General features: G+C 43.9%; 1 protein-coding gene across 2 annotated transcripts in view; it reads left to right on the forward strand.

The window, feature by feature from the left end:
* The first annotated feature begins 191 nt into the window (after positions 1-191).
* The window catches only part of Polr3g (RNA polymerase III subunit G), a 37,680-nt gene continuing 25,446 nt past the window's right edge, over positions 192-12,425 (forward strand). For both annotated transcript variants that reach the window (XM_041663627.1, XM_041663628.1), the window contains exons 1-2: positions 192-317; positions 10,283-10,448. In XM_041663627.1, the coding sequence (XP_041519561.1) occupies positions 10,332-10,448 (117 nt within the window). In that variant the 5' untranslated portion in view covers positions 192-317; positions 10,283-10,331. The remainder of the gene's footprint in view (positions 318-10,282; positions 10,449-12,425) is intronic.

A 12,425-nucleotide genomic window follows, 5' to 3' on the forward strand; every position in this document is an offset into this window, starting at 1 on the left:
GTTGCGTGGGAAGTGCCAGGACCGCCCCCACACGGGCAGTGGGCGCAGCTCACTCGCCGCCCGGGCTCAGAGCGAGGCTGAGCCAGTTGGAGGCTGACTACGGCGCCTGCCAAGGGCTAAAAAGCTCCGTGCTGGGGGTGTGGCCTCACCGGGAGTGGGCGGGGTTCCTAGTGGGCTCGCAGAGCGCTGGGGCCGCGTGTGCAGCACCGTGCGCCCTGCTGGAGAAGTGGAATCCGTGGTTCTTGACTGGCCCGACCACCCGCATCCCCGCCACCTCGGCTGCACAGCGTGCCCAAGCCTCGAGACTAAGTGAGCAGGTAATAGAAAGCTGTCCGGGATTGGGCTGGAGGTGAAGAGATAGAAAGGAGTTGATGAGGGCACGTGGAGAACGTGGTGGACCGGCATCCCGAGCCCAAATTCAGCAAACCTCTGGAGTGACTTGGGAGAGGAACCTTACCTCTCCAAAGCATACTGCTGCCTTCCAAACCCTTTAACGTCTTGGTAGCCAGATCTCTAGTCTCCTCTTGGGGGTGTTCTCAGTGAAGTAGAAGAGTTTATGCTCTTGAGGATACTACAGAAGAATTTAGCAAATCAAGTGATCCTCCGGGTTGGCACTGGTTTGTCTGCAGATTGCTGTTAAGGGCATACCACTCCGCTTCTGTTTTCTTAACTGTTTGTCACCCTTGATAATGGGCCAAGGGGTTGTTGAAGGGATTCTTCTTTAAACAGCTCTAAATCCCCGTCAGGTTTTGCGCGGTTCTTTGCTCTTTGAAGAGAGCAGAGATAGCAAAACATAGCTAATGAAGGGTGGAGCACTTTGAGGCGACAGGAGAAGTGGATAATGACTGGGTGTGGCCTTGCCGGCCACTGAAATCGCCCCCACTTCTAACATGAAGTCCTTGTGCCCGCCCCCGCCCCCCCCCCGCAAGCCCTGCTAGCTGCATTTATTTAGGGTTCAGAAATTCTCTTGAGAAGTTGACGAACCCTCAAAAAGTACAGACTCATGGGACAGCATTATAAAGGATAATTAGGAAAATGCTTACTGTGGCATCTCCTAATACACTTTCCTGGAGGGAGGGTGTGTTCTTCCTATACTCCTGGGAATGTAGCAGGGTGGGAATGCAAGCAGGTTGCTGCTCCTTTCAGTATTTTGCTAATCTCATCTAAGTAGAAGTTATTCAGCTATGCAATTGGAACCACTCTTAGCACTAAATGATGCGTGATGAACAGAAAGCTATATTTCATAAAGTCTTATTTGAGTTCTTAAGAATCTGAGGAAGTGCTGGGCAATGGTGGTGCTCGCCTTTAATCCCAGCACTCAGGTGAGGCAGGCAGATCTCTGTGAGTTCAAGGCCAGCCTGGTCTACAGAGTGAATTCCAGGACTGGCTCCATAGCTACTAAGAAATCCTGTCCCGAAAAGAGGAAGCTAATATTGGTATACAAATACTTGTAATATAAGGCAACATGGACGCAGAAATCGGATGCTACGAGGAGGGACTGTTGAATGACTACAGCAGCCTTAAAGAAGACGTTGTCAGCAGAGAGGCACAGTGCCTCCTGTACTTGATGCTTCCCTGCAGACGGAAGCCACTAGGTAAAATAGTACAATATCATTACTTGGCCATGAGCTCAGCAATAATTCGCCCATAATTATTTGGCTTATGCCAGGCTGCAGTTCCCAGCGGCTCTCTTTTTCTACTTTTCAGTATGACTTTGCTTCTCATCTTTGTTAGATTTACACACGGGTATTACCGAATGAGGCAGGACTTCTTCAACTGGCCTTTCTGGCCTGTTTCTTGCTTTTATTCCGTACCACCTACCAGTCTCTTGAAGGTCTGGCTAAGCTATATCTTGCCTGTTGACTGAACGCCATTAGAGCAGGGGTGTTATTTATTCCCTCTGTATTTCCAACACAGAGAATGCCTTGACACAGAGGGCTCTCAATGAAGACTCCAGTAGCTGATGGAAGACCCTCCCTGGGGAGACACACAAGAACCAACAGTTACTTGGTGAGAGGCAGAAGTGTCCTAAGCTCTGTTGAACGAAAAGGGTGGTACATCAGGATTGTAAAGATCTGCCTTCTAAAATGACTAGGAAGCGGACTGAAAATCAGAACCTGAACTTGAGCAGTCTATGTTGGAGGGTCAGATGGGAGATGCTGAAGGCCCAAGCTAATGCAGAAGTTAAAGGACAAGAACAGGGAACGCAGAACTAGGAGTCTTCTGCTAGGGGAGCAGAGGAACAGCCAGGGCGGAATGAGTCAGGCTCTTGACTAGAGCAAGTTGCGAGTTTTTCAAAGTTACTGTGGCCTGGTTTCTGTTGCCTGCCCTTGGACATTTATTCATCTAGCTAAATGTGTAAGGCCGTGTACAACATGAGGACAGTACTTTTTTTTAAAAAACTATTTATTTATTATGAGTAGTGTTCTGCCTGCGTGTATGCCTGCAGGCCAGAAGAGGGCACCAGACTTCATTACAGATAAGTGTGAGCCATCATGTAGTTGCTGGGAATTGAACTCAGGACCTCTAGAAGAGCAGCCAGTGCTCTTTACCACTGAGCCATCTCTCCAGCCTGAGGACAGTATGTTTAAGTCACAATCATAACTCGTGACAGTTTGAACCTAGGATGTCACGTTCAGCCTTGTCCCGCAAGGATGATGCAACACCCAGAGCTCTTCCTGCTAGCAGTTTATTCAGGCCCTTTTTTTAAAAAAAATATTTATTTATTTATTTATTATGTATACAATATTCTCTCTGTGTGTATGTCTGCAGGCCAGAAGAGGGCACCAGACCTCATTCCAGATGGTTGTGAGCCACCATGTGGTTGCCGGGAATTGAACTCAGGACCTTTGAAAGAGTAGGCAATGCTCTTAACCACTGAGCCATCTCTCCAGCCCTCAGGACCTTTTTTTTAACAATTGTATCTCTCTCTCCTCTTTCTCTTCCCCTCTGTCCCCGGGCAAACCTCTCCCAGCCCTTAAAAAGGCACAGGCTGCCAACCCCGGATTGCCAGGTGGGCACTGCCCATAGGTTCACGCATATGCAAGCAGCTGACAATCATTGCGTGATCAGGCCTTAGCCATAATAGGAGTCAGGTCTTAGCCAATATTAGGAGATGATTATCAGATGTGGCTACACGCAGCTCACTACACTAGGACAAACTGCAGAGATTAGTTTACACTCTTTCAGAAGATTGTATTTAGAGTTAATTAGGGTAGACTTTCGATCTGACCTCTACAGGCACCTACAATCATGTACACATACACACATATAAAATGAAATCTGAAAATTCAGAACTTTTGGCAGTTACTAATTTCCCTCATTGATTCTCCATCTCTGGGATTAAAATGATTATCAATTAGTTTAGACACATGCTTCCAGAAATAAAATATAGATCGGACATTGAAAGGATTTCCTGAGAACTACTCCTGCTTTGGTATGAATTGATTGAGACTATCAAATAACCTTTGAACTCTTCTATAAAATGGGAGATTTAATCTACTGTGATTCTTAGTTTAGCCAGGGCTGAATAGTGAGTGAGACCCTGGAGAGATAGAGAGAGATAGAAAGAGAGAGAGAGAGATCACTTATAGTAAATATAGATGCCAGAATATTTTAAATGAAGGGATGTTTTGAAGGAAGAACTTGGTGACTGAAGCTTTAGTGCTCTCTGCTCAGTACCTTTCCAGAATGTTCAGTGCCAGTTGAGGAATTTACTGAGTTAAATTGGGCTATTCTAAACAGATTTGGATAACGGGGAAGTAGAGAAAACAAAAACTCTTCATTCAAGAAGTTTGGAAGCTGAAGCAGGAATATTAGAATATCAAGACCTGCCAGGATGTAGAAAGTGCTCAAGTCCAGTCTGCCTCAAAAATTATGTCTGTAAATTAACAAAAATTAAAAGGCCAGGGCTGAAGTTTAGTGGATGATTGCCGTGTGTGAGAAGCCTGAGTTCAGTTCCTGGCATCAGAACAACATACTTTCCCCTGAAAATGTCTGACAGGTGGAAAAAAAATAAGATCAATGTATTGGATAAACCAAGTAAAGGATTTCAGTGACTGATGCCTAGACCTCACTTGTGAGCTTCCCCTGGCTACAGAGGAAGTTTGCGGGACCTGTACCATGTGCGGATCGCCAAACCGAACAGAACGGTGCATAGTGGCCAGTATGTCTAGTAACGAAGGTGTCTCAAGAGCAAGGATTGAATTTCCACAGGTTACATTTAGTGTTATGATAATTGCATAATGACGACATGATAAAGATAGGAAGGTCGAGTCTGCAAAGCGTATTTGGTGGGGGGGGATATTTCATTAAACTGTGTTAGCTGAGATACTCTCTTGGAGAGAATATTCCAAACTGTTTCCAGAGCCCAACTCAAAAAATACTGGTTTATTAGGTTGAGAACCAGTTGTTCCCAGTAGCCTGTTTTATGTCTCCCAGTTAATTCCTGTGATCAGGCGGGCTTGGGGAACATTGCCTAGACTTGTTCTTAATCTTTAATTGGCGACAGATTCTCGACTGGCCATGCCTGTTGGGCCCCTCCAGCTGTTCCATAGAGTAAAACTGTGAAGCTCTTACTCAGCGGTTGCCTTACTTGAAATACCAGCTTTTTGTAGACTCAGCATGTTTGAGTGACTCAGCAACTGCAGTGAGGCCGTTTGGATGGATTACCCCTCTTCTACAGCAGACAGATGGAATGAACTTCAGTGTAAAGATGAATTTCATGAACTGACTTTGTCTTTAAGGTAACTGGTGTATGAGAAAAATTAATTCCTAGTAGAATTTCAATCAGCAAAAATGATAAAAAAAAAAAACATGTATCATTCAAGTCGACAGCCCTCTAAAAAATTGCATATCAGCATTTTGTAATCTATAATGGAATAGTAGATCTAGACAATTCGGTGCAAGTGATAAGCGTCCTCTACTAAGCAAGACAGACCAATAGTAACTAACTCTCCTGACTGCCACCAGGAGAGCGATTAAATGTGTATTGCTATGATATAATGAGAAAAACAGTATTTCTTAAATGTGCTAGCAACAAAAGTCAGTCCAAAATCTGAGTGAGCCTCTAATTTACCTGCTCATCGGAGACAGTGCTCAGAGTGGTGCATTAAAGTACTTAGGTATGGGGTCCTTCACACCCAGAATGCGGGAAGCTGTTGCTAATTTTGCGTTGTGCTCAGATGCAGTGGCGTCTCTGGGAATGTGTGGCAGAAAGTCCTTAGGCCCCGCTCAAGACCAGCTGCCTCAGAACGCAAGCATTTGCTTGTACCTTCATGTTCTGGTGGCACGTGCTTTACAGGACAGCAACCGAGTCTTCTCCAGAAGTAAGTAGCAAGGAAAACAGAACACGGAAAGCTTTACAACTGGAAGGAGATGTAGGAGACACGTCATTCCAATGCCATGTGAACAGAATTGTAAAGCCACTCGGGTAGTGGGTGAGGAGGTTTGGATGCTGATTACATGTAAGGAACCGTGACAGTTCTGCGTGTGATAGTATGTGGGTTTAAAATTTTTAATTAGCTCATAAATTAGCTCATTTCCTGATAGTATTTTCATACATACTGAGTTTTGGTTGGTCCTTCATCTTCTGCTCCCCATCCCCAGACTCTCCACTGCCTCTTCTCCCCCTTCCACTGTTCCACGTGTATTCTTCTGTCCCAACCTCTCCCTCAAGGCTTCCTTTCTTCTTCCTCATGGGCCCCTTTGGAGTTTCCTGACCTCTGACTACTTACTGCTTCACAAATACACATTAACAGAAAGTCAGAAGGCAGGATCTGCACATGAGACTACAAACAGTTTTGGTCTTTTCCATCCTGGGCTACCTCAAGTAATATAAGTAATATACATTCCAGTAATATACATTTCCCTCAAATTTTATAATTTTATTTTTCTTTATGGTTGTGCATATGGACTGCATCTTTATTACTTTCATTGTGGATGGACAGCTAGACTGTTGATGGACATTTGGTCTTGTTCCGTGTTCTTGCTACTGTGAATAGACGTGGAATACGCATGGATGTACAGGTATCTTTGTGGTCGTCCTTTGGGTGTATGCCTAGGAGGCTATGATTGGTGCGTACTACGTTCTTTTTCTTTCTATTGAGAAACCTCCACACTGATTTCCACAATGGTTTATCATATTTTTTTTCTCATGTAACTCTCAGAGAATATGCATAAGGAAGAGTTTTTAAATAACCCACGTCACAGGACTGGGAGAGCATGGAGAAGTGATTAGTCACATATTGGTAGCTCCTGAAACGGAATGATCGGTAGGTCCATGGGAGTCAACGAAGCTGCCTGTCCCACCTGTGTATATGTGCATAGACTTGTGGAAGGTAATTGAACTCTGCAACGATGGAAGCAGGCTTATATAATCATTTTTTAATGTTCAGGCACTGACGTAGGCAAATATTAAGTAGTAAAGAACATATGTATAATGATGAATTTCGAAAACATGCAATGTAAAATTGTTTCTAAAAATGTTCTCGGCTTCAGCCATTATAGTAAGTCCAAGACTGCTTGAGCAATTCACAAAAGAGAGGAAACAGTATTTCCCCGCTGATTTGATTTTTCTGCATGTAACTACAGCCATAGACATATGAAATCATTAACTCTGACAGCCGCAGAGCCTTTAAGAAGCTGCAGTTATTTGATTCTGCTTATTTCCTGTAAATGAATTAACAGGTTGGTCTGTGGCATCCTGTGATCCAGATGTGTGGCAGGTCACAGTTATTACATAATTGCTGCTTGAGAACTAAAGTCACTGAGTGTAATTAATATAACTTCAGACCTCAGAGGTGGGGCTTCTGGACAGGCGCAGCTGTGTTTTAACTGAACTGCTGATCAGGTATCCCCTGGAGCATCCTCCCAGTATCCTCAACATATCCTCTGTGTTGTAGTCATCTGGTTAGATTTTCAGACCACTCTTGCCTAATCTTCACATCTTGATCGAGGGTTTCTGTGATTCACAACCTTTTACATGCATCAGAACTACCTTGAGGCTGTCTAAAGATACAAATTTAAGCCACACACTGAAGCCAGCCCCTAGAGCTGTGACCACTCCCTCTCATTCCTCTCCTCTCTCCTTCCTCCTCGCTTTTTCTTTGCAGTAGGACCTACAGTTTGCATTTTCAGCGCTTACCTGAATGAGGCTGCTGTCACCTGCACTGTTGAGAAATTACTGCTCCAAGTGTCTCGGCATTAATTAATCCCAGGTCATTAGACAGTGACTGCCGGGGTTGAATTCTTTTTATGTTGGCCCCACGATAAAAGTTTAGATTTCCAGGCGTTTCAGCCAGGCTATTACATTATACTCAGACAATACGAAGAAGTAGCTAGCACCTTGTTTATTTTTGGAGGCCTTCCCTTATCATTAATGTCACAAAGCCAGGACTAGCATTTGTAGTCTTGGCATCCTGACAGGAGACCTGGTTTGGAAGAGCATCTGTGCGGAACGCTGTTGGCCACGTGATTGTGAGAAAGGTGACTTACTTGGCATGCTCATATATTTTTTTTTAAAGATTTATTTATTTATTATATATACAACATTCCTTCCATGTATGTTTGTATGCCAGAAGAGGGCACCAGATCTCATTATAGATGGCTGTGAGCCACCATGTGGTTGCTGGGAATTGAACTCAGGACCTCTGTAAGAGCAATCAGTGCTCTTAACCTCTGAGCCATCTCTCCAGCCCGCATGCTCATATTTTTACCATTCAATACGAAAGCAAATATGACTACTACTCAGCTGGACGTGGCTGTGAGAAGAACTAAATCCTGCTGAGAGTTTGATATTGTGGGACATAAAGCATCTCCTGAGATTTTCAGAGTTTCTCTGTCACTCAATTTTATGATCATTAGTGCTGGAAAAGTGGTTTCACACAAGGAAAACAAACTGGCAGAAATGTCTGGGAGCCTTTTCTGGAATTATTGGAAATTCTGTCCTAGTCCCAAGCCTAGAACCAGTAAGCAAGTTTTTATGACGCACGAGTCAGCAATTCAAATCACCGTTTTTAAAGTCAAATTTTGTGGTTTTTGATACATGCTGAAGAATGAATAGAAAACAGTGGAAGTCTTTGTAAAATATTGAAGGTCTTTGCTTCTATTATGTTTCTATAAACAGCACACAGTAGCTCCAAGTCTGAGCTGCGGTGTCTCAGGCAGTGACTGCCTGCCTTGTGTGATGGGAGGGCCTGCACGACGCCACATGTGTGTGTTTCCTTCAGTGCCAAGGCTGAAGTGACACCAGGTGAGGGCTCATTACAGAGTATATTTTTTTTTAGTAAATTTTTGGTTGTTGATCATTCCGAAACTTTTATTATTGCCAAGTTTTTTAGACACACACAGTTCCACAACCCAGTAAAGGGCCATAAGCCACAGTTTAGGAATCAGGTTTTGCACACTAGTGGTACATGTCGTAACTTGAGTGCCTGGGAATGGGGCTTACAGACCAGCCAGTCTCAAGCTGCAGGTTCTGTGAGAAATCTTGTCTCAGATAAGGTAGAGAAGCAACTAAGTCAGATGTCCAGCGTGATGTCAGCCTCCCCCTGCGCACATGTCTGCGTGGGAGAATGAACCCCTCCCACACACGTTTACACACACATACTTCCCCTCCATCTCCTCCTCCTTCTCTTCTGTCTCTTTGTCTGTCCTGTTATCAAACCGTAGATAGATGGAGGGAACCTTACAGTTAACTGAGTATTTCTACCATCCCAAAGAAGACCCAGGGCCAGCCCTGTCCTGTGGACTTGAGTGAAGTTTAGTCTTCCTCTCTACACAGTGATGAACATGTGAAAAGTTCCCCCATCTTACTCACTTGCTCCTATCCACATTTCTTTTTAATAAAATTCTTTCTCGTACAATATATTGTAATGACACTTTTCCCTTCCTCCAGCTCCTACTAGATCCTCTCCACGCACCAACTCCATGCCCTTTCTTTTTTTTTTTAATTTATTTATTTATTAAGGATTTCTGCCTCGTCCCCACAACCGCTTCCCATTTCCCTCCCCCTCCCCCGATCAAGTCCCCCTCCCTCATCTGCTCAAAGAGCAATCAGGGTTCCCTGACCTGTGGGAAGCCCAAGGACTGCCCACCTCTATCCAGGTCTCGTAAGGTGTGCATTCAAACTGCCTAGGCTCCCACAAAGCCAGTACGTGCAGTAGGGTCAAAAACCCACTGCAATTGTTCTTGAATTCTCAGTATTCCTCATTGTCTGCTATGTTCAGCTAGTCCGGATTTATCCCATGCTTTTTCAGACCTAGGCCAGCTGGCCTTGGTGAGATCCCAATAGAACATCCCCATTGTCTTAGTGTGTGGGTGCACCCCTCGTGGTCCTGAGTTCCTTTCAAGACAGGGTTTCACGACGTAGCGCCAGCTGTCTTGGAACTCTGTAGAGGTCTAGAACTCACAGAGGTCTATCTGCCAGACTCTGTCTCCCAAGTGGTGGGATTAAAGGCTGCACCACCACCACTCTGGTTCTCTCCCACTTGCTCTCTTTCTTTAAAAAAAATAAATAAATAAATAAAAGCAAAAAACAAGAAACACACATAAAACGCTTCACAAAAACAGACACCAAATATACAAGCAGAAGACCAAACAAAACTTCACAAACCAATATGAAACAAAAATTCTAAAAAAAAAAAAAAAACTTAAAGGTTTGAGCTCATTTTATGTTGACTAGCTACTCCTGGGCATGGGGCCTACCCAGAAAGGTGGTTAATGTATCCAGTGAGACTCCACTGGAGAAAACTAATTTTTCCTTTGCAAGCATGTATCAAATGTATTTTGTCGGTGGCTTCTTGGTTAGGGGTGGGGGCTGTATCTTCTTGATTTCTTTGTTGTCTTGTGTCTATATCCCTCTGTCCTGATGGAACCCGATCTAGTCTGAGCCTGTATAAGCCCTGTGTGCGCTGCTACAGTCTGAGTTCATATTTGCATGAGTCCTATTGCACGTGAAAGACAGTTTTTCTTTGGGGTCATCCATCCCCGTGGCCTCTTCTAATTTCTAATTTTCTCTTTGTTTCGCTGCCTCCTCTTCTGCATAGACTCTTGCACCCAGTTAAAAAGTACTTTGAGGCTGGCAGTGGTGGCGCACGCCTTTGATTCCAGCACTTGGGAGGCAGAGGCAAGCAGATCTCTGTGAGTTCTAGGCCAGCCTGGTCTACAAGAGCTGGTTTCAGGAAAGGCTCCAAAAGCTACAGAGAAATCCTGTCTGCTTTAAAGTGCTTCTTTTCTTTGATGGGTGATTCAGTAAATCTTACCGTTTAACCCTGTCTTTCAGGGTTTGTCCATTCTTTTGTTTGCCCACACGTCTGCTGTCATCGGTTCTGATGGCTGGTAATAAAGGAAGAGGACGAGCTGCCTATACCTTTAATATTGAGGCTGTTGGCTTCAGCAGAGGGGATAAGTTGCCTGATGTCGTGTTGAAGCCACCACCACTGTTTCCTGTAAGTGTAACGACAGCTTGCTTTTCACAATGTATTTTTGCATATTTTAGGGGTTTAGGGCTTGAATACACACTAGTGTCACGATATCCTCGTGTCTAAGGATAAAAGACTATGTTGCATCTATCTTGTACTCAAACAACTGGTTTTGCTTAGAACCTGTCCGAGTTTTCAGACTGATTTTTTAAAATACAGAAAGCAAAACTATATATACCTTTCCATAAACACAATGAGTACAGTGTGAACTAAGAATTATTCTACTGTGTTATTAATATATTCTAATTGCTAAAATAATATTTTAAGTACTTTTATGATGTGTACAATGATTTTCTTCATATTTTGTATTTGTAGAAAACAATTTTGCTGCCGGGCGGTGGTGGCGCACGCCTTTAATCCCAGCACTCGGGAGGCAGAGGCAGGCGGATCTCTGTGAGTTCGAGACCAGCCTGGTCTACAAGAGCTAGTTCCAGGACAGGCTCCAAAACCACAGAGAAACCCTGTCTCGAAAAACCAAAAAAAAAAAAAAAAAAAGAAAACAATTTTGCCCCTTATTATTATACCACTTTTGTCTCATTCAAGTTTATTGCTGTTGTATCTTTGCTTTATTGCAGTCTCTTTGGATTTTGCTACTTTCTCGGAACAGAAACATTTCTACTACTTTAGGGATTGCTTCTAAATTTAACAACATAAACTGGGCGGCAGTGGTGATGCACGCCTTTAATCCCAGCACTCGGGAGGCAGAGGCAGGTGGATCTCTGTGAGTTCGAGGCCAGCCTGGTCTATAAGAGCTAGTTCCAGGACAGCCTCTAAAGCTACAGAGAAACCCTATCTCGGAAACAAAAACAAAACAAACAAACAACATAATGGCTGATGTCTGATTGAAAGCAGTGGCTTACATTTTCAGATGTGTGTATGCTGCTGCTCAAAGCAGACCAACCAGAGATGCTCTTAGTAATTCCCTGCATTAACCTTTCCTGTTTTAGATGGAGAAGTCCTTTCTTGAAGGACTTATGGTGTAGAGAACCCTGGATAGGTGGATCCTTGTTCTAGACACTCACAGAAACAGATACTTTTTAAAAATAATATTAAATATTTTAGATTTTTGAGAATTGTATGTGTGAATACTGTACTTAAATCATTTTCACTCCTCCAGCTCCTCCCATATTTCTCCTAATTCCCTCTCAAATTCGTTACTCTGCTATAAATATTATTGTTACACATATACACTTTCTGTGCACAATAATATATATATAACATGTTTACATACACACACAGCCTCCTGGATCCATTTAGTATTGCTTGTATGTACATGGGTTAGGACTGACTACTAGATATTAGATAACCTAGTAGAAGCCTTGTTCTTGGAGAAAACTGGTTTTCCCTCTCTCTGCAGCGATTGGAGACTATAGCTCTTTATCTAGAGCTGGGGATGGCCAGCTTTGGAATTCCCCCACCCAGCTTGGCATGTCAGCTGCTGTTGACATTGTGTGGAGCTGTCTTGACCCACCATACTGCTGAGATTTCAGGGATTCGACTTCTGCCCTCTCTGGAAGACACTGTCTTGCATCCCATGATCTAACTGGCTCTTGAATCGGCCCCCTCACTCGGTGTGATGTCCTCTGAGGCTAGACGTAGAGTTTGTGTTTTTGGTGTACCAGATGGGCACCTGTGGTCTCTCACACTGCATTTTGACCAGTGGTGGATCGTTGTAAGCACCTCTGTGTGCTGCAGAGAGGAGCTTCTGTGGGAAGAGCTACATTCACTTGTGGGTGTCAGGATTTTTGTATTTAGAATACAGTTACAAATTATATTAGTCAAGGGAACTGACTGTAGTAGGTTTTCTCTAGGGTCACGGACCTCCTCAGCCTTGAATAGTTGGCTAGGTTTGCAGTGTCAGGGATGAATTTCCTTCTGCTGAATGGGCCTTACGTCCGGTTGGACAACTGTTGGTCAGCCCCAAGTTAACAGTGCTACTCCTAC

The sequence above is a fragment of the Microtus oregoni genome, unplaced genomic scaffold (assembly GCF_018167655.1).
Source record: "Microtus oregoni isolate MIOR12 unplaced genomic scaffold, Mior012 000014F_ref0000157, whole genome shotgun sequence".
Lineage (NCBI taxonomy): Eukaryota > Metazoa > Chordata > Mammalia > Rodentia > Cricetidae > Microtus > Microtus oregoni.